This window comes from Volvox carteri (genome assembly GCF_000143455.1).
Source record: "Volvox carteri f. nagariensis unplaced genomic scaffold VOLCAscaffold_86, whole genome shotgun sequence".
NCBI classification, from domain to species: Eukaryota; Viridiplantae; Chlorophyta; class Chlorophyceae; order Chlamydomonadales; family Volvocaceae; genus Volvox; species Volvox carteri.
The window spans coordinates 327,106-349,220 of record NW_003307629.1 but is presented as its reverse complement, the minus strand read 5'-3'; the positions used below and the strand labels follow the sequence as shown (position 1 = coordinate 349,220).

General features: G+C 55.5%; 3 protein-coding genes across 3 annotated transcripts in view; all 3 read right to left on the bottom strand.

Annotated features, from left to right (window-relative positions):
• Nucleotides 1-3,924, bottom strand: part of dpd1 (DAP decarboxylase) — a 5,879-nt gene extending 1,955 nt beyond the window's left edge. The window contains exons 1-9 of the mRNA XM_002958106.1: nt 3,835-3,924; nt 3,547-3,631; nt 3,329-3,411; nt 2,741-2,964; nt 2,283-2,379; nt 1,303-1,380; nt 908-973; nt 578-658; nt 9-240 (exon numbers count right to left, since the gene is read on the bottom strand). Coding sequence (XP_002958152.1) covers nt 9-240; nt 578-658; nt 908-973; nt 1,303-1,380; nt 2,283-2,379; nt 2,741-2,964; nt 3,329-3,411; nt 3,547-3,631; nt 3,835-3,900 — 1,012 coding nt within the window. The 5' untranslated portion in view covers nt 3,901-3,924. The remainder of the gene's footprint in view (nt 1-8; nt 241-577; nt 659-907; nt 974-1,302; nt 1,381-2,282; nt 2,380-2,740; nt 2,965-3,328; nt 3,412-3,546; nt 3,632-3,834) is intronic.
• A 648-nt stretch (nt 3,925-4,572) lies between these two features.
• VOLCADRAFT_107998 (uncharacterized protein) lies at nt 4,573-6,593 on the bottom strand. The gene is made up of 2 exons (XM_002958105.1): nt 6,024-6,593; nt 4,573-5,534 (listed from the first exon to the last, which is right to left on the bottom strand). The coding sequence occupies exons 1-2, from the start codon at nt 6,426-6,428 to the stop codon at nt 5,238-5,240; spliced, it is 702 nt and encodes a 233-aa protein (XP_002958151.1). The 5' UTR covers nt 6,429-6,593; the 3' UTR covers nt 4,573-5,237.
• An 8,901-nt stretch (nt 6,594-15,494) lies between these two features.
• VOLCADRAFT_99370 (uncharacterized protein) lies at nt 15,495-21,142 on the bottom strand (the record flags this gene model as incomplete). The annotated part of the gene is made up of 12 exons (XM_002958104.1): nt 15,495-15,654; nt 16,273-16,357; nt 16,709-16,791; nt 17,123-17,337; nt 17,614-17,673; nt 18,008-18,092; nt 18,552-18,678; nt 19,459-19,567; nt 19,873-19,995; nt 20,255-20,410; nt 20,555-20,564; nt 21,030-21,142. The coding sequence occupies 12 exons, from the start codon at nt 21,140-21,142 to the stop codon at nt 15,495-15,497; spliced, it is 1,326 nt and encodes a 441-aa protein (XP_002958150.1).
• Between the last annotated feature and the right edge of the window lie 973 nt (nt 21,143-22,115).

The following is a 22,115-nucleotide window of genomic DNA, read 5'->3' as shown; positions in this document are numbered from 1 at the left end:
GACCGCACGACGTCGCCCCATGGATCTGCCGGGCTCGATCACCAGCGTAAGGCCCAGCTCCTTGACGATGTCACGAACCGTGTCGATGAGGTCGGTGGGGGTGGGGAGCACCTGCCCCTGGTGGCTGTAGTCGATACCCAGGCCCCCCCCGATGTTGAGGTACTGCAGGTTGAAGCCCTCGGACCGAATCATCTTGACGAACTCGCACATGATCACCGCGGCGTCGCGGAAGATATTGACCTGGGTGGTAGGGCGGTTAGTTGGGTAGGTAGTTGGGCGGTTGGGTGCTTGGTTGGTAGCTGGAAAACTCGCCTTCCCTCCCCCTCTTCCTCCCCCTCTCCCTGGGCATCAGCCCCAACCCCACCCCCCAACCCCAGCTGTGGTGTTTTCACCTCACCTCCTCGCAAACTTCACCCCTACCCCCCAGCCGCACGAGAACCAACCACATCGAGTCCAATGTTATGTTTCCCGCCCCGCCCCACTCGGTCCTGTTCTGCGCTGCCCACACCCTTACCGCGCGCGCTGATAGTCTGATAGACATACATACTGCGGACTTCTCTCTCAACTGGTTGCTTACCTTGGTAATGGTGGACCCCAGGTGGCTGTGCACCCCCACCAGCTCCAGGAGGGGCTCGGCGCGGATGGCTTCCAGGAACCACTGCGGCGGCACAAACAGGGGGGGAATGCAGGAGGGGCGAGGAGGGGGTAAGAGGAGGGGGGTGAAGAGGGTACGAGGAGGGGGAGAGGAGGGGATGAGGGCCGGGATGAGAGAGAGCGGAAAAGACAAGGGAAGAGGAGGGCGGGAGGGAAGACGAACCATGAACAAGTGAAGCTGATGCCAAGGATAGGCCGAGGGAGAGGAACCGCTACATCCCCACAGCCTCCCCAACCTCGTCCAGTTGCTCACCCCAATATGGCTGTTGCGGATTCCAAATTTGGATCCAGCCAGGCCGGTAGACACATACGGGTGCACCTGTCGAACAAGATCACAGGGGGGAGGGGGGTAAAGAGGATTAGGGGCGGTGGAAGGCGGTGGAAGGGGGCCGGGATGAGAAGCCCGAATGGAGAGGAAGACCTACAGACCTACAGACAAGCATACAGATAAAGACGTAGCTAAGAGACATTCCACTTTGGATTGCAGTTGCAGAATCCTGTCTGTTCGTGCGGCACATATCCGTACATACACACACACTCACAGAGTCACACTCCGGACATCCAACCATCTATCTGAGTTCCATCCATCCATCCATCCATCCATCCATCCATCCATCCATCCATTCATACATACATACAAACACACACCTGCGGATCGACGTCCGGGTTGATGCGCAACAGCACCTTGACCTTCTTGCCCGTCTTGCGAGCGGCGGCTGCAATGTTCTGTGCGTGGTAGCGGGTGGGGGTTGTAGTGGGATGGGGGGTGTAGTGGGGTGGGGGGTGTAGTGGGATGGGGTGTAGTGAGCGGCTAGACACAAGTGTGTATGGAGGGGAAGTGGTGGGCGGATGGCTGGGAAGGAAGGTGCAGAGGAAAAGAAGGTGGACATCTCCCCTAAGGGACAGCGCAGGATGCGGGGATAGGAGTTAGTAGTGCGACTTAGTAGTATAGTAATGCACGAGTACACGGGAAGGTCAAGTAGCTCGTGGACTTGATGATGATGATGATGCTGGGAACTATCAATCTGAAACCACGGCAGAGACCGCACGGAGCCGTGAGACTGGGAGCGGGAGCCACATGCTCCCGTTCCAAAGCACTATCCGACTTGCAAACCTCCCCACCCGCTGCATAACAAGCAAAGCTCCGCCTCACAGCAGCAAGCCCCCCTCCCCTACCCCCCGAGCCAACCCCAAAGATCCGTCTTCATGCTAGCGCCGACTTCTGACTGTCCGTGGTGGTCTGCCGTAGCGGTACGCAGCCGACTCATTCTAGTGCTGCAGTACAGCTTTGTACGGAAAGGTTTTTAGGTGGTCACTGCGGGGGTCCTGTGCCCCACAATTTCCTGGCGACCACCTTCTGGAAGGGAATTGTTTTCTCAGTAACCACTTTTAAAAACACTGGTAGAGTGTCTTGATGCATCACATTATATTAAAATTTCAACTATAAGGTAGCTACATATATATACATATGTATATGTATATACAAATACATACGAACGTATATATGTTGTGTGTGCCCATTAGGCAGCCCCATGCCCTATTCCCCCCAAACACACATAGATTTCCAAGCCCCAGGCCCCCCATGGCACAACTCCGTGCGGCTTTCCTGGCCTGTACGGCTGTCGTACCTGCAGGTCAAACTCGGAATCGATGTTGATCAGCACGCCCTTCTCCGCAGCGAGCTCCAGCTCCCAGGGTAGCTTGCCGTTGCCGTTGAAAATGGTGCTGTTGATTATTGGGTACGTGTATGGGGGGTGGGGCCGGGGGTGCATTCAGAGGAGTGGGAAGGGAAGGCGAAGAAGATATGTGCGGTTTGAAAGATTTTGAAAGATGGAGGCTCGAAGATCACGCTCAGGACCCAGATCCGGAAACCCCTTGCTCGCAATGGCGCCTCGTAATCACGTCCGGGCATCCGGGGGAGAGGGAGGAGGGAGACACAATCCTTCGATGGGCAACAATATACCCGCAGCAAACGCACACACATACACACACCCCATCATATCACCATCATGTCTACCACATACCACGACCCATCCGTCCAAAATCTGCCCTGCATCCCGTGCCGCCCCGTCTATTATTTTCTTACCGGCTGGGATCGAATCCCGCTGCCATCGCCATTTTGAGCTCGTTTCCGCTGACCAGCACTGCACCCGCACCAGCTGCCGCGAGCTCCTTCATGATGATGAGGTTGTTGTTGGCCTTAACCGCGTAGCAAGGCAGCGAGCTGAGGCCTTCCAGGGCCTTCTTGTAGGCCTGGTAGTTGTGCATGATACGGTTCTTCGAGTAGAGGTAGAAGGGGCTCTCGGGCACCTGGAGGGAGAGCAGGCCGGAAGGAGGGTAGAAGGTTCGGTCCGCGTTGGAAGTTGTAAATAATGCGGTTGGCTGAAGGAAAAGGTAGTAGGCTTTGCGCGGCGATGCGCCCGTGGCTGGTAATTACGATATGTGAGGAGGGCGATGGGGCTATGCAGGGTACCGTATGGTGATGCGAGTCGTGGCGCTATTGGCGTCGGTTGGCAATGGAACCATAATCGCAGATGGAAACCGTGTGTGGCTAATTGGTGGGCGTAGACGTGGTTCGTACCTACGCCACAAAGGGCGCAACCAGGTGATCTTTGAACGTAAAATTGTGCGCCTGGTCGAGGATTGGTTGTCTGGGTTGCGCACCGACACCTACCTGACGACGGATGTCCTCCACCCGCAGCTGGTCTACATACATGTAGCCATCCTCAGCGCCAGTGTACCAGCCCAGGCCTTTTCCTGGAAGTGGATCGAAGCAGCACGCTCAAATTCAATAGCCGGGGATTCCGCCCAAGCATGGAGGACGAGCATCTACTAACGTTTCATCGAAGTAAGCATTCTTTGCTCTTTTAGACACATCTCTTCGAGCCTTACCAGCTGGCTGGGTGAATTCCCATGCAGTGCCAACGGGCTTCTCCTCGACCACAGCAGCGTCGCGAACCACACACGCCTTGCGAACCTGCGATTCAATTTGCCATCCCCATGTCAAATTGTCCTACAATATTCTGCCCATCAGGTCGACCGATCATGCCACAGCAACGATAAGCGACTCGCACAGCGACGAGGTCCGCGCCGACACGCCAGGGTAGGCATATACGTAAAACTGGAACAGGCAAATCTGTAGGGGATACTTCCAGGCAGAAAAACGCAGCCTACACTTACCCGCTGCGAAGCAATCGCAGCGCGGCTAGTGCGCCCCGCCACGGAGCGACCGCTGATAGTCTGCATGGTCTCAGTAAATAAATGAAGACAAGCTGAACTACCGCAAATTCATAATTGGTTATATTTGCGATACAACTTAACACACGTTCCCCTTGCTCCGGGACCAGAAACATCGCCATGGTCGTACCGCGTCCTATGAGAAAGCATTTTTAGTCTTGTAAGCAATTTTCCTTGTAAGCATTATTATGTTTGCTGTACAAGCGTTGCTTCCTCTATTTTAAGAAGTCCTGATGTGCAGCTGCTACACTAGATGAAATGTGCGTATTGCCAGCGACGATCGCGGGTTCGATCTTGTACGATACGGAGGGCCCTGAAGTGCAATACCACCGTGGTTCCTCAAGGAGCACAGGATCTGGTGCATACATGCAAGGATGGACGGGACGGTTGACTGACTTCTACTGTCAGCCCCATACAACGCCAAAACGGCGCCCTCCGCTCTGGTAACCGCGTATATCCTTAAGAATTTGGTCAGGAAACCGGCACTTGAAAATCCACCTGACATAGTCGCAACACTGCTGCCGCACGCATGGTATCATTGCATCCTGATACCGACGACGACTGGTGACGTTCTGGTAACCCTCCTAACAATAACCTCCTCCTCCCATCCTCGGCAATTATCCGTAAGTTGCCTCACGCCTCCGCAGAAGTACGAGGAGGAGGTAACGCAGTCAAGTAATGCAACCAAAGGACGAATTAAATAAAAAAGGAGTCCCCATCTAGGGTACCTCGCAATGCCCAGATCACATCAGCTCAGCTCACCGATAGTTCACCACGGCAGGTGGTATGGCCTGCATGGGCTCATTGCCGCAATTTTTCTTATTTGCCGAGGGTAATTTCCTCCACTAGTTTCACTCCCTGCCTCCTGTTCTAATTTTTTCACACTTACCATGTGAACACCAATTCGTAAATGTGAAAGCGGAGCATAGGATTAATCGCAACCGAATAATGTCTGGGTTTTAGGGGTTTCGGGTTTTTAAGTATAACTCACCCAGCAACGAACAACCGAACAACCAAGTAACAAAGTCAACCACCAAACTACAACAGCCTAAATATACAATCGGCGAAGTTGTTGAAACCTCCTGCCATCATCTATCCCTAGCAATCCAGACCAATTCGGCACACATTGTAGACAGGCAGTGCTGTACAGGTACACATTTGAAGACAAGCAGTGCCGTACAGGGTTCATCAACACCATCATCATCAGCAGCAGCAGGTCGTCTACTGTTGCTGTGGCGATGAGTGAAGAGCCCACCGGACCCGCGACCCCGAGGCCCTGATAGACACAGTTAGGATAGCAGAACATAAATAGCTGCGGAAAACTGAGGCCAAATAGCTATATCGGGCTATACGGCGCCAGTCAACGCCGCCGATGCCGCCAAGCGGTTGATGTCAGCGTTGTCGAAGATGTGTTTGCCGGCAGCGCCGGCAGCGGACGCGGCGGCGGCACCCCCCTTCGCGATCTGCAACAAAGCTCGCCCTAGCGCCTCCGTGTTGGTTATTGGCAGCCTTAGGCAGCGCAGCAGCGGCGCCGCCGCATACGCAGCCCTGTACGGCAATGAGCGCTGCCCTTGTATGCCGTGCATCGGCTCGATCAGACCCGGACGGAACATGAAGGCGCCGGCGGGAGAGCGAGCCATGAGCTGGGGACGTGTTGTACGAGGTTTAAGATGTTGTACGGAGTAGGTGTGGTACGTGGGACGAGGGCGCAGTGGTCAAGGGCGGCAGGCGACGAGAGCAGTGAAGGTGGGAGCGAGAGGGGGGGAGGAATGAGGCAGGCTGTGTTTGAAAGGGGGACGGATGGGAGAGGAGAGCTTGCAGGTTGGGAGGGGAGAAACAGGGGAGGGAAGCTGTCGGGGCCATAGGACCATAGGACTGCTGTTGGACCGCGGCCGCGGCTTGATATTTTGCGAAAGCATCGACCATGTAGCAATTGCGTGGTGGGCACGAATTGCATACAAACATATTTTCCTCAATACATCAAACATATTTCATTCATATTGGAACTTGAATGTCCCTAGTCCCCTGTTGAGGCCCACTCTCTTCAATCGCATCTTGTTGATGGATGTACCCCCGACCAACCCTTGGAGGAACCTGTTCGATATCGTACGGTAGAGTGTCGATTGCCGTACCTCGTTTTCCGTTTCTCCTTTGACACGCGCCCACATTGTCCGCGAGCGTGCGTCCGTGCGGTCCCCGGAGACAAACAGGAAGCGCATGGCAGGGTTGGCGGACAAGAGCGAGTCCGCGACTTTTAGCGTCATCTCCTTAGTGATGACGGTGTATTCTTTTTCGCTCATGCCCATTGCTGAGGTCCCAAGACAGTAGAGACAGGCATCGATGCCCGTGATCTGGCCGCCCAGAGAGCTGAGGTCGGATGGGTCCTTGAGGATAACTTCGCTGAGCTTTGGGTCTTCTTTTCCGCTAGGTCGCCTTCCGATAGACAATATACTTGTGATGTTTCCATCGAGCAACGCCTCGCGAAGTACTCCTTGACCAACCATGCCGGTGGCACCGAAAAGGACTACTCGAGTCATTGCTTCGGGAAATGTAAGATATCTCTGTATACAGTAACGTGACTTTAGCCAAGATTTGAGCTTTCGACGTGCAATACGCAGATACGCGACAATACAGGGAAAACTCCTACAATGTAAGCAAACGAGTCCGGCCTAACGGAAACAAAATTGAAAGTTTGATTGCGGGATTTGGTAACGCGGGCACATTATTCAAGTGAGGCATGTGTAAGCAGCTCAACTGCAGAACCAATGGTCAACACGGAGCTCGTACCGGTAGTTGTGGCCGTTTTATTTTCTGATTAGATTTGGCTCCAGTTTCTCAATTTCATGGTTATGTAAATCATACTATATAACATGCGCATGCCCATAAACTTTTATGTTTGAAGCATCCACAATCAATACGGACCGTGAAGGCGCAATCATCCTTTCCCTTCACATCCCACCCTCCATACACCCCTCCATACACCCTTCCATACACCCCTCCATACACCCCTCCATACACCCCTCCATACACCCCTCCATACACCCCTCCATACACCCTTCCATACACCCCTCCATACACCCCTCCATACACCCCTCCATACACCCCTCCATACACCCCTCCATACACCCCTCCATACACCCCTCCATACACCCCTCCATACACCCCTCCCTTCATACATACATCCCTCCACCCTATGGCATAAAGGGTCGGTAACCGACCGGTTAGCTATAACCCAACCAGGTCGCTTCGGTAGGGTAACCGACATTTCGAGATAACGACCCGGTAACCTTACCGGTAACCTTATCGGTCGGTGACCCCCAGCTACTGGGTTGTTAGCTCGTTATGTCGGTTAACCCCGTGAACCTAACCCAAGCGACCAGTTACCTTACCGGGCATTTGTCGCTGACCTGGGCGTTACTGAGTGTTGGACAAGCAAGGTACTAGCCTCTCTGATTAGCCTAGGAGCGGGAATCCCCCACTAATACGCGCGGTGATGATCTTTTAGCGTATTATGCCACCCTTAAATTGCCAGTTGAGAGCATCCTTAAGGTATTTGCCAAGCGGCTTGATGCACGGTGGGAGTGCCCGAATACCTTGGGTGACCCCAGCGTTTTCCCCATCGGGATTACCGGAGCCAAGGCTTGTCGCTATATGAGCTGATGGGAGCTGCCCCGCCTAGGGGTGCGCGTCTCGATTGGCTGGATCACACTAAAGGGACCATGCCCCAGCGACTACACCACGTGCTCATGCGTTTTCGGTTAGGCTGTTGGGAGTTAGAGGTTAATAGGCGTAACGGGCGTGAGCGCACCGCGCGTACCTGCAGGAGGCTTTGTGACTGTGGAGCGGTTGAAGATGAGTTGCATGTTTTCGATGAATGTCCCGCTTACAAGAGCATACGGGCTAAGTATGTGATGGTGATTTAGGTTTTAAGGGGCGCAGCATGCGCGCCATTATGACTGAGGCGCCACCCCTGGCATTGGCCAGTTACCTCTCGGAAATTTGGGAGGCCAGGCACGTCGCGCTGAGGCGCTTCGCCCTAAAGCGAACGAGGGAGGACGATGATGAGGGCCTCCCGCGCACCCGCATCGATACCAATACAACGTCCATGGCACCCCCGGCGTTTACGGACACACCCGCACTTGTGTGCGGAACTTGTAACTTGTTACCGACCGTCAGGCCACAAGTAAGGATAATCCGAATCATATCCATCAAGGCACTCGGCGACCTGCCTGCGCCGTCCTGCCGGGAAGGGGGACAGAGAGAAAAAGGAAAATGGTGGCAAAATGGCCGAATGCGCCACCTGCGGGCACAACACCGCCGACAAACAGATAGGTACTTAAGGGGGTTCTGACGCAGCGCAGCGATTTCTCAGCCCCCGCGCCCCCCTCATACAGAGACCGGGGACTGGTAGACCGAGCCCCCAAGGCCCCCACATGCGCCTCCTGCTTTTCCTCCTCCTCGTCTCATTCTCAAACTCTTTAACACACTAAATTGTGTTTTTTGCCCGTTCCCTCCCCGTCTTCCCCCGCACCCGGTTCAGTAGCTTTATATTCAACTGGACTCCGCTCTCATTGTACGACCCACGTGGACATCTGCCGTACCGTGGGCCGGTCCGTCCGGCTGCCTCTCCCCGAATCCATCTACCGCCACTTCTGGCACTTCTTTACCATCTGTGCGCCTGCATCTGTCTGTCTTTATATATATGTGTGTCTGTCTATGTATGTCTGTGTCTGTCTGTGTGTCTGTCTATGTGTCTGTCTGTCTGTCTGTCTGTCCGTCTGTGTGTGTCTGTCTATGTGTCTGTCTGTGTCTCTATAACCCCACCACAGGAGCGAATACACATACATACATACATACATACATACATACATACATACATACATACATACATACATACAGACGTACATACATACAGACGTACATACATAAACACTCCTCGCGACTCCCACCGTCCAACGCAACGTCACCAGTAAAGACAAGGTCCCGACAAACAGCCGCCATCAGTCAACCTAGTAACTGTCGTACGGTACGGCATACACACACATACATACACGTGACGGCTCAGATAATTAAAACACATAACACATCGTCAATAAATAAATACGCGCTCTAAAGCGCCCTACGCCTCCGGCCTTTTCAGCGGCTAGACAGCTAAATCAGTGCTCGGAAAGTACTATAGCTATATGGAGGCATGATCAAAAAGAGGCCATCCATCCATCCACCGATCAACAAGGAAACCAAGGGCCGTCAGCCTCAGGAGGTGTCAATGCCCCATGCTGCTGCCTTGGTGGCCGCTGTTGGCATGATGCCCTCCCCCTCCCCCTCCATGCCCCGGGGGAGATTTGGGTCTCAGCGCCTCGATCTCCTCCGTAGAGGGCACCAAGATGACGGAGCCGGGGGGGGGCTTGGGGCCGATGACGTTCTGAACCCAGATGCTGCCGTCGCGATTGCGGAAGTGCTCCGAATAGGCCTGTAGGTATGTAGGTAGGTATGTAGGTAGGAATGTACGCGGGGAATATGTAGAGTGTGTGTGTGTGTGGTTGTGCTGAACCTGTGGCTACCTTGCATTTGCAGACAGACAGACAGACAGACAGACACTCGAGTACGCAGCCAGCACCCCCCACCACCACCCCGGTTCAGCACAAAGAAGGTATTGCGAGATGCTAAATACGTTTTCACTCTGTGGCCCCTCTGTTCCCCAAGCTGTGAAGCTGTGATCACCAACACCCCCCGCCCCGCACACAAACACCCACAGAGGCACACATCACACCTTGGCAGAGAAGTTGGATGACGTCAGCGACCTGCCCACCGTCAACCAGCCCTCCCGGATGTTGTGGTCCTCTCCGAACAGCTCCAGACGCCGCCTGGTAGGGGAGGGGGGGTGAGAGGGGGGGAGGAGGGGTTGAGAGGGTTGAGAGGGGGGGTGAGAGGGAGGTGCGGGGGGCCTCTCAGACCCAAGAGAGGAACAGCAATCGGACAGGACGGGGGAGAGGGGGGGACAACCACCACCACCACCACCACCACCACCACCACCCGTGGCGACGGAGGGAAACAGGAGGAGGTGGAAGAGGAGGTGAAGGAGGAAGGGAAGCGGGGGGCAGAAGAAATAGGCAGCAGCAGGAGAATAATAATAACAATTAATGTTGCAAAAGGTGGAAGCCGCACCAGGTCCCGCGACCCTGGCCCTTGCTGGGCACCGCCTTAAGGGGAGACCCTTTGAGGGGACAGGGTGCAGGGCTAGCAGGGGCTAGCGATCTACTCGACACCCAAGGCACGTGTGGCTGTGTGGGTGATGGAGTGGATGCTTGGGGGATCCTTTCCTTGCTGCCCTCCACCTTTTCCCCCTCCACCTTTCCCCCCTTCCACACACACACAGTACCCGGCCCCACCTGCCGTTGCAAAACCTCTCAATAATGAGGTAGAGCTCCTCAGGTTTCCGAGTGGAGCCCAGCTCCGGCTCCTCGCTCACGATGACGTCCGTGTCCACGTTGGTGTGTATGATGTGGCCGTCCGTGGCTCGCCGTACAGTGCCTTTAATGCCCATAAGGCAGTGCTCCTGAAGGCGGGAGAGACGGGAGGGGGGAAGACGAACCGCACCATGAACGAACGAACGAGGTAAAGCTGATGCCAAGGATGGACTGATGCAACGGGGGAGGGAGACAGGGGGGGAAGGGACCGCGTGTGTATGTGTGTGTGTGTGTTCGGGGGAAAAGACGAACCACGAACGAGTGAAGCTGCTGCCAGGGCAAGAGTGTACCAGACGTAGAACTGACCAAAAGGTGCTCGGCGGGAGGGGAGAGAGGAGAGAGGGGGGGTGAGGGAGAAGGGGGGAGAGTATGATGTGCAGCACAGTCTGAGGGGAAAAGGGAAAAACTTGACATCTGGATTAATGGGAAAGGGCCCTGTGTTCGTGTTTGTGTATGTAACAGTGTACTTCTATGTATATGTGTATGTATGTTTGTCTCGCGCAGCAAGACGACAGAATTTGAGAGGTTTACCCTCTCCTCCCCCACCACCCCACACACTCACCCCGCGTAAACAGATACAGATGCAGCCGAAAGCAGATAAAATCATATACACCGATAAACATACAGACGCACAGACACGTACAAGCCCCTACTTACAGACACACATACAGACACACATACATACCTTTGTGTGCACCAGCATGCTTTCCGGGTGCTGGTTGGTTGGCCTCAGGTAGGGTCTCTTCCCCGGCTCGGTGTTGGTCTTCACCCAGCAGATGTCCTCGCAACGACGGAATCCCCATTTCTGTGTCGCCATCGCCATTACCACCACCATCACCACCACCATAGATATGTGCGAGGTATATGTTAGGACAGAACACGGCATTTGACATACATACATACATACGGAAGTAAAGTGGCAGCGGAGGGAGGGGTGTGTGTTACGGACATCATTCCGAAGCCAGGTAGCGCCACCAGGAAGTCAAACGCCAGGGGTGCAATCCCTCCCCCAAAACCCTAACTCTTAAACCCAATCCCAAACACCCAGCCAGCTTTCTAAACACACACATGCACATACACAGACAAACACACACAAAAAAACACCTCCAAGGAGCAGGTGTCGCTGATTGCACCCCCCCCCAGGTTAACCCCCCCCCAACCCCTCGCCTCCCGGCGCGCACACATCGCTTCGCTAAGCCAGCCCCTCCACTCCATCCAAACTAAATACACACCTCTCTCACCCCCTCCCCTCCCCTCCCTCCCCCCCCCCATACACACCTGCATGCACACCCTCCCCGCCTCCAGCCCCTCCTCCGCCCCACACCACAGAAATAGAAAGCAGGGGCTGTCCGCTATGGCCTCGATATCCAGAGCCTGAAGGTCCTGCCATGCCCAACACTCCGGGTCGGCAACCTGGGGAATGAGGATGAGAGGATAGGGGATGGACAATTTAGGGGGGGAAGACCAACAACGAGCGAATGAAGGTGAGAGTAAAGGGGGGAGAAAGGGGGTAAGGAAGGGGTACGAGGACACACAGACGATTGACGAGACGGAAAAACCCTAGATAGGTAGATACTCCACGAAAAGGGTGGGTTTGGTTTGGGGGTTAGGGGGTAGGGAGTAGGTTGGGGACTGGTTGACACGTGTTTTAGGTTTTGGTGGGTTCGGTTGGTGGTGGACGTGGCGGCAGGTAGGGGTAGGCCCGGAGGCCCAGTACGACAGAGAGCATGTTGCTGTGGAGGAGGGTGGAGGCCACATCCACCTCTCCTTCCCTCCCCCGTCCCTCAACCTGGACTACTTGGACGTCCTATGCATGTCCGTATACATATACACACAAAAAATACCCTCCTTTTCCCTCCAACCCCCTCCCCCTCCCCTCCCCGCTCCCCTCCCCCCGCTCAGACTCCTCACCAGCCCCGGGGCCCGCCGTACATACTCCTCCCACGGGGGGTCTATGAGGATGACGTCGAACTTGGTTCCGAAGGTCTCCGTACTAAGTTTGAGCGTGCGCAGGTCCGCTCTAAGGAACATAGGCGGAGTGGCGAATGCGGCCACTTGGCGGTCCTTGCGTGTGATGAGCTCCTTCAGCTTCGGGTACTCCTCGTACCTTTGGAGCACGGGAGGGGTAGGGGTAGGGGTAGGGGGAAAGACGAACCAGTGATGTTGGGTTGGGTGAAGCGGGTAGATTCGCGGCTGGTTGCAGGAAACATGGAATTAAGAGGAGTTGGAAATACAGCTAGGATTAGTTGCAGGTAGAAGTAGTTGGTGTTAGTACAGTACAGTACATTATACCACAGTACAGTCCCCCCCGGGAGGACCGACCACCCACCCCCCACCCCCACCCCCACTCCCGCCCACCTATCCGTCAGTTGCGAGTCACGCAGGTAGTTCTGCGGCCGCAGTCCCGTGTCCACAAAGTTCTGGCTGTAGTCATTCGCGATGCTCTCCGCAGCGGCAGCAGCACCGCCAGTGCCGCCACTGGGGCCAAGACCCCCACCGCCGCCCCCAGGCCGCCCACCCTGACCCATGGGTCCCATACCGCCGCCGCCGCCGCCGCCTGCGCCCATGCCGCCGACAGGCCCCATGTGACCCATGGGTCCGCCCATCATCCCCGGTCCCAACATCCCACCGGCGCCAGCCATGCCGCCTGGCATGCCGCCACCCAACGGACCCATGGGTCCGCCCTGGCCGCCAGGCATTAAAGGGCCCAACGGACCCATGGGTCCCAAATGACCCATAGATCCTAACGGACCCATGGGTCCGGCCACGCCAGGGCCGGGCAGTCCGGAACCACCGCCTGTCGGCCCCTGCCCTGCTGGCCCCATCAGGGCCCCACCCCCCAACATGCCGCCACCTCCTCCCCCTCCCCCTCCTCCCCCGCCCCCAGGGGGTTGAGGCGGTCCAGGTAGCCCACCGCCACCTGGCGGGCCCATCATACCGCGACCGGACTGCATAAACCCTGAGAGCCCACATGTTGTCACATGTGGGGGGGCAGGGCGGGGCGGGGCGGGGCAGGGGGATCGTAGATAGGCGGGGCATATTCCCCGGACAGGGGCTATGGGGGGTTTTCTGTGTACTTACACATTACATATATACATACACATGTATAGGGGTCAAGCACATCAGGAAAGAGCGGAGAAGCCGGCCCCCTCTCCCCTACGAAAAGGAAAGCCCTGGCCCAGCTCCCGGTTGAGCCCCGAATACAGATTTCGGTTGTCCATGTTGTACTTAATGCGCCGGCATACACACACACACCCCACGGTCCCCCCTTCCCCCCCTTGAACATACACACCTTGCGCAGCCGCAGCTGCCGCTGTGCCCCCCGCTCCGAAGTCCGGCCGCATCATTCCCCCCACCCCCATCCCCATCATGGCGTTCAGAGGAGTACCCATAGGGGCTCCCATAGGGCCCGCCATGGGCCCCGCCATAGGGCCCCCCATCTGACCCAGGCCCATGCCGAAGAGTAGCTCCGGGTTCATGTCCATGGGCAACATACCACCGCCCTGAAGTTTGGTTTGGCACGGGTGGTGTCGGGGAGATATGTAATGGAATGGGGGAGATGGGGGAAATATAATGAACGAGATGCAAAAGTCAAAGAAGAACAACTGCGGCGGCTGTAGTGAGTGTGTGGAGGGGAGGAAGAGAAGCGGAAAAACGCGGCGGGGGATAGAGTCTTGCGATCCCCCGACCTATCTCTCCGCAGCGCTTATGAGCTGCGCTGTGAGCACATGATGTGTGCAGAGGGTTTCGAAAGAAACAGAGGCAAAACCTCAAAAAGGTAGGGGTGAGGTGGCAGGTTACGGAACGACTGTACGCACCGGCATCGGGGGCCTCGGTACCACGGCAGAGCCCTCAGGGAATATGGGGTTGGTCACATCAGGCCCACCTGCAGCAAGTTATTGGCATGTTTGACTGATAAGCGCGCAACATCATGCGCATCCGAGGGGACGAGAGTGCCATGCGCGGACGGCGAAAGACAGCTGACACAACTCCTGTGAACTTGTTGTATTATAGAGTATACTGATGAAAACGATGATATAGCCGCTATGACACGTGCTAAGTAACTTACTGCTGTTTTGGCGCTGTTGGTTCCCGCCTCCCCGTGCAAACATGACTGCACCCGGACGATTGCCACCCCGGCCGCCACGTCCTCTGCCCCCACGCCCTCCAGATGAAGATCCGGAACCATCTTGCATTTCTTTTCTAAATAAAGGCGATGACCTGGCCTGCCGCTTGCGCGTAGGAAATTATGAATAGCATGCAATAAGGGTCCCTAAACAAGATGCCTACATAATTATGTTTGCGTGAACTCCTTGAACCTTGCACGAAGAGGAAAACTGTTGCAAGAAGCAGATTAAACGATAACTGCAAGGAAACCGGCAGGCAACCGTCGCTTTACCAAGACTCTGCAACCCGCACGCCTCTTTTCCGTAGGTACCTTGTATGCACTAACGCAGCAAATGTGCTTCTCAATTTCCAAGTAGCTATACGTGAGTCGATTCCGTACATTAGACGGTTGCGGTGACATTGTTGCGCAACTACCGACGGAATTTCACGGAATTTCATATCTCGGAATTTCATACCGCGCTCCAACCCGCCCGCTATCCTGCGATGCACCGTGCATGTGCGATCTCCCCCGTCCCTGCAGCTTCACCTTGCAACATTTTCAGACCATTTCTTTAGCTGTCTCAACTTGCCACATGCCCGTCTTTTGAAATAGCCAAAGCAATAATTAAAAAAAGTCCTTACACCAAGCCAAATTACAAAGCTTCCCAGATTGCTGCCTCCGTCAATCCAGCTTCCGAGTTTCCGCAGCTTTTCCGACGACTTGCAGGTCCTACACCATCATTTTCCGGGCCCCCATCGCACCCCCATCATCCCCCATTATCACATCCATCCTACCACGCCACATATCACGTCGCAAACCCCATGACCACAACCCCCTACCAGCACACCACCCGCACCACCACTACTACGTAGCTGCTACGACGACCGACGTAACAAGTCAGCCCTCGTCCTCCTCCTCCGCCTCCGCCTCCTCATCATCATTATCATCCTCATCATTATCATTATCATCACCATCATCATCATCATCTTCATCTTCCTCGTCGTCATTCCACTATCCCTAAGGGCCGTCTACACCGCCAGGTGGGCCACGCGGTACGAAGCGGTGATGGGCTGCTGGGCACCCCCGTGCTCCACCCGCAGCTGCATCTCCACGTCCCGTGGGTCGGTGCTCCCCGGCTTCAACACCAGCTCCCCACTGACTTCATCATCAGCTGCCACACGAACAGTCCTTTGAAAAAGGGGTAGACGGTCAGGGTCCGGGAGGTAGCGGGAGGTTGAGGGGTCGAAAGCGGGGGATGGGGGGATACAACGACGCACAGACAGAGAAAGAAATTGGGGGGGGGGGGGGAAAAGAGAGGGGGAGGAGCCAACAAGCGAAGGGTCAGAAGTGGCGACCAGTGAGTGGCGACCTAAGCGCCAAACGAGGGGTGAGGGGGATTATAGGCAGCCTGGAGACCTGACGGGGCCAGCGGGAGGTAAGGAGAGTGGGGGGGAAGACGAACCACGAACTACAAGAGAAGGGGGGGGTAAGGAAGGGAGCTGCGGGGGAAAATGTGGGAGACAGTTTTCAGACGATAGCAGTTGCGAGTGTGGTTGGGTAAGGGGAGGGGGGAGGAGGGCAGCTGGTGGATATGGAGGTATTGGTAAGACTACGACATCACCCCACCCCGCAGCAGCAGCAGCAGCAGGGGCGAAACAAGTCACCGCGCTCTCCCAACGCTGGATGTAACCTTTTACCCCCCCACACACACACACATTTCCCCTTCCCCTAATTCCCCTCACATTTCCCCCCATTTCCACACACACAGACACACATACACGCATACAGACACACACACAGACACACCTGGGCATGTCAATCATGATTTGTTGGTAGTGGGTGGACGAGGCGAGGGGGTGCGTCGTGAAGCGCACGGGGGACTTGCCCTCGCCTGGGCCCCGGGGGTTGGGGGGTGGGGGTGGGGGGAAGAGGCGGACGGCGGGTTTGAGAGAGCTGTGAGAAATGATGATGAAAGCACCAAGAGGGCACAGGCAAGAGGCAGCGGAGGCAGCAGAGGCATCATCATCATCATCATCATCAACGCCATCATCAACCCCACCATCGCCACCGCAATACACGGCAACAACTCCTCCAGGCGTTATCCCGTGAACTGGTGTGCGCGCACGTGAGCGTGTGTGTGTGTGAGCGTGTGAGCGTGTGTGTGTGTGTGTGTGCGTGTGTGCGTGCGTACCCACACTTCTCCGTGTCCCTGTGCGGCCCCCCGACATATATACATACTCACCCTCCAGCGCGCCCCCCCACGTCCATAAGGCCTCCCAGAACAGCACCAAACCGAATAACCGCTCATCACGCAAGGAGGTGAACCTGCGGGGTGAGTGTACGGGTGTGTATGTATGTGTGTGTTGGGGGGGGGGGAGAAAGAGGAGTCAGGGGTCCGGGGGGAAAAGAGAGCGAGCCAATACAAAAAACACCCACGAGGGGGATCCAGATACACTCGTGTACGTATGTATGTATGTATGTATGTATGTATGTATGTATGTATGTATGTATGTATGTATGTATGTATGTATGTCACTAGGTGGGTAATGGCGGTTGGGGGATTGTTGATGTGACGTACGGAAAAGGAGGGGAGGTGGTGTGTATGGGAATGAGAGAGAGGTGACAGACAGACAGACAAACATACCGATATACCCACCGAAAGGGGCAACTCGCGTACACCGCCTCCTCCTGCTCCTCCTCTTCTCCCTCCTCCTCCTCCTCCTCCTCGTTCCTGTCTCTCCCCCCGCTCCTCCTCATCACGAGGACATGCTCAGGTCGCAGCTCTGTGAGGTCCCAGACCGCCAGACGCTGCGGTGCCGTCAGCAGTTGGGCCTTACGTGTGATGACGTCACGACGTGGGTGTTTGATAACCTTGGGGGGAAGGCGGGGAATTAATGGGGGGGCGGGTGGGAGAGGGGTTTTAGGGCGCGGAGGGGGGGGGAAAGGGAGCAAAGTGAAACAAAATGTCGATGTGGTGTACGGGTTGTGTTTTATTAGTCTGAACCGCGATGAGGTGAGTGACAAGCAGACATACAGAGGTACAGGTTGAGGATGTGTCCGTACACACATACAGACAAGCCAGACATTCCCCCGAAAAGCACACAACAAGCAGATATACATACATAGACTCTCCCACTCCTCCCCGACCTGCGACAGTGCTGCCGACATGTCTAGTCCCGCAACCCGGCTCCAACTCTCCTTCGCCTCCTGGGGGGTTGAGGGGGTGAGGAAGCCCCCGGCGGCGACGGAAGGGGTGAGAGAGAGGGGGGAAGAGGGTTGAGCAGGGGGCCGTACAAACCCCCCTCATGCCAATTGCGCAGGTGTGCATCAGGGGTGTGTATGTACGTATGCATGTGTACGTATGTATGTACGTCTTGGGGGGTGGGTGGGTGGGAGATGATTATGAGGTGGATGGACGAGCAAGATGATGGTGAGGGAAGAAAGCAGGCTATGACCTTTACCCCCCCCATCTCCCCCTCCCCACCTCTTCCCCCTCCCTCCCCACCTCCCCCTCCCTCCCCACCTCCCCCCCCCCGCGCACCTGCAGCGCATCACGGTCTTCAAGTCCCGCTGCCCACAGGCTCACTCGGTCGGGCAGTACGACACCCCCAGGACGTAACCATTTCCTGGGAGGGAAAGAAACAGGAGAAGGTATTGTGTTTATGTGTTGTACTGTGTGTTGTGCTGTGTGTATGCCTCAGTCCTGTCCTAAGGACTACCGTGGTAAGAAAGCCCATCAGGTCAGATCAGCTCCAGGGCCAGCAGCAGTGTACGGCCCCAGTTACCAACACCTCGATTCTCCCTCCCTCCCCCCCTCTCTCTCCCTCCCCCCCCCTCTCTCTCTCCCTCTCTCTCCCCCTCTCTCCCTCTCTCTCCCCCTCTCTCCCTCTCTCTCCCCCTCTCTCTGCCCCCCCCTCTCATACACACACATACACTTGCAGTCAGACACAGCAACCCATCCCCCCTGTTCCCCCCCTTGAAGCCAACTCCTCAACCCTCCTTTGTATAGGTACAGGTACAACCCCCCCCCCCACACACACATTCACATTCACATACATACACACATACACTGGCAACTAACGTACTTGATCGCATGCGCCAGGGTGGCCATCATACCGCCGCCCAGCAGCGCCGGACCCATCCAGTTGGACATCACCACATCGAACCCCGACGGGGACATTCCGGGAAGCTCGTCCAACTCCTCAAGAACGCCTGGAGCATGTGTACGCGAGCATACATTGGACGGGAGTTGGGGGTGGGATGGGGGACATAGGGTTTGCGGAGCGGTGTGAGTGTTTTAGGGTTTGCGGTTCACTATGATATGACCCCCGGTGGGGGGGAAGGGGGGAAAGACGAACCACACGCGATTGAAGCTGCTGCCAGGGCAAGATAGTAGCAAACGTAAAAACTGACCGAAAGGCGTCCGTGGCGACTGTGACGACTGTAACCTCGGGATGACGAAGTGACGTAGATGTTGGTACTCCTACCTACCTAAGCCGCCAGAAATAAAAAGCTGAATAGTATAGCCAATCCGTAAAGTCGTAGGTGTAAAAAATAGTAGTGAAGGCGGCGAGTAAAGTAGTGCTGGCGTAAAAGTGGCGTAAAGTTGCTGGCCAGGAGAGAAGGCTGAATTGCTGATACTGAAAGGCTGCCGGTATGCAAGTGCTCCTCCCAAGGGGGGAAGGGGGTGGCTCACATCCGTACGGCATATATGGTGGTTGAAGTACAAAACAGGTGTACGAATCAACTGCCGATGTCCCGAGAGCCCGTGTGCGTGTGCGTGCCCTCCAAAACCCCGACCAGCCAAAGCCGCACAGAAGATGGTTTTACTTTGGAATCCTATTCGGATTTGAATTTGAATTTGGACATGTGTTTGTATTTTAGTTTGGATCTTCTGTGGTCCTCTTCAGTTCGCTATCGTACGCTCAACAAAGCGCGCAACAAGCCACTGTACGGCAGATATGTGCTCGTCCATCGTATAAATGTACGTACCATGCACGACAGTGATCTTATCTGACAAACCATTGGCTTTAATAATCCGCCGAGCGGCATCCACTGCGCCTTCAGATCCGTCGACAGCGACCACGCGTGCAGCGCCTGCCTGTCGTACGTTATGCCGTACGTATGTACGGCATAACCAGGCACAGTTGGGCGAAGCGATTGTCATTTTCGTACTTCCGTACTTTTGGTTGCTTGTGGATTTTGAAAGGGTCGACTGTGTAGAGCAGTGGGGGGTGTCGATATGAAAACCGAAAACTGAAAAGTACCGAAAGTACCGTAACGAACCTGAGCCAAATGCAGAGAAAAGATATTGAAAAACTAAGAAATATTTCCCATTCTTTTCCAAAAGTACGAAGCTATTAAGGCCGTACGACGCCTGTCGTACTACCCACCTACAAACCCTACCTTGGCCGCCAGCATGGACAGCAGCCCGAGGCCGCAGCCAACATCCAGCACTGTACGACCCTCCAGCGCTCCCGGGGGGGCGGCCGCCAGCGCCTCCCGCCAGGCGGCGGTTAGAACGCGATCCTACACAGTCGGTTGGTCGTTAATAACGGCTTGTTGGTTAGTTAGTTGGCGTCAGTTGCACTGTATGAGTGTGTGCTTGTCTGGCCGTGAAAATGCGGGCATGTGTGGGCCCCTCACTCAGGGGGGGTTTGGGGTGTCGTAAGAAGCCGATACCCTCTCCACCCGGGTTGGGAACCCCCCTGACAACCCCCCAACACCCCCGTCCTTCCCCCCTCCTTTCCCCCAACACGCACATACGCATACACACACGCACTCCTACCTGCATCATGGACTGGTGCACTGCCGGATCGTCCCAACGGCGGAAGTACGCGGCGTTCAGGTCGGATGCGGCAAGACGGGAGGCGAAGGAGATATCATCATCATCATCATCCTCACCCTCCTCCTCACCCTCCTCTTCATCTTCGCCAGTTCCAGCCTGCAGGTGTAAACAATACATACATACATACATGCATACACACACATACACGTGTGTACGTATATACATACATACATACACACAGCACTCGGTTCGACGACAAAAACACATCCGGGCCCCCCGCCCTTTCACCGCTCCCCTCACCTCCTGGGCCCTGCGGTACATGAGCAGCTCCCAGCGGTCCCAGTTGAGGGTGGGGGGATCCAAGTACAGCACTGGCCGCCGTCGCTCACGTCGGCTGAACAACTGGCTACTGCTGCTGCTGCTGCTACTGCTGGTGGACGAGTCGCTGGTGCCGCGAGCCGCCAGCGGCTGTAGCAAAAGGAACGCAGACGCAAAAAATTGCGGCAAAGCACACAAGTTGTTGTTGTTGTTGCACCAAGTGCTCAAAAAGGGGGACGAGGCGGTAGAGGTTCGTTCACACGATCGTGCAGCAGCAGAACAGCAGCAGCGGCAGTAGCAGGGTCAGGACCAGACGCCCCGCGGGTGGGGGGAAACAATGAGGGGGGCCAACGCTGGCAGATATGTAAGGAAAGGAAAACACCACCACGCGCACAAGGACTCGACGAAAGTGCGGCCAACGGCAGAGCGGGATTGACGGCGGGGAGGTCAAACGTACCGACGGCAGCGCCGCAGCTGTGGATGTGCAGCCTCGACGGAGTGGCGTGGCAGTAATGGCGGCGTCGAGACCTGTCGAGATGTGCTGCGTCGGCCGGTGAGACAACCGGCCATGGCAGCTGTAATTCGTTTTAGACGCAGCGCCAGGACTCCGGCATGCCTTCGCCCTCGAGCCGCTCCTGTTTGTCAGATGGCCCGACACGCCGTGCATCTTTGCGTCAAACTTTTCCGTTTTGTTGATGTCCTAGAGTGTATCAAGGTTTAATTTTAACAAATTAACACCAATTCATTTGTTCGTTCAGGAAATATCGATTTTGCATGCCCGTCGGCTACGCATCGGCTGTGCTTGGGGTCCCTAATCAGTATGATTGAACAGTTATTGCATGTGGCATTGAGCAAAGAGTGGTTTGTAAAATCGTGCAATAGCGAGGGTGCAATCTGAATTGTTCCTTCTGATGATGTAGTAAGACCATTCCGTACGCTCTACATCCGTCAGGTGACGTTAAGGAAATGGGAGCTCTTCCCCTAGCTAAACTCCCATGGTTGGTACTCAGCCATGACAAGCTTTCCGGTCTGTGGCTACATAGAAAGGTAAAACAACCAAAATCAAAGTTTACAAGCACAATTTGCGCTGTAAGGCTTTGCAACCTAAAACGCAATAACCGCGCCGAAGCTCTCACGATTTGCCCTATGCTTGCTGTTGCTAAGGGCCTCATCTGCAGTCCCGCGGTTCGAAACTCCCGTTGCAACAGAAACGACATGTGCTAATCACAGACATGAGCAAGTAGGCGTGTCGGCCCTATCAAATAAATACATGCTAGCACTGATAGTGTATGTGGCCACGGCCGCGACTGACGAAACGAAGGGCCCTTTCCGAAGGCGTCAAATGTAAAGCAACAGCCTGTAGGTTCATGATCTTATTTTATACCTTTGAACCGCATGGAGGCTTCTATGGTACACACCTCAAGCTTGATTCAATTGTTAGCGATCAAATTCCTCTCACACCGAGAATACAAAGCTACTGAGTTACAATGTATACAGTCAACCCGAACACGTTTTTCAAGTGCATAAAGGAGGCCGTTTGGCG

What these genes read in the sequence shown, in the direction of transcription:
- VOLCADRAFT_107998 (XM_002958105.1), bottom strand. Translation starts at nt 6,428, where the DNA reads ATGACTCGAGTAGTCCTTTTCGGTGCCACCGGCATGGTTGGTCAAGGA. An exon ending in AAGGAGAAACGGAAAACGAG is followed by an intron (nt 5,535 to 6,023) that starts GTACGGCAATCG and finishes ACACGTCCCCAG; the next exon opens with CTCATGGCTCGCTCTCCCGC.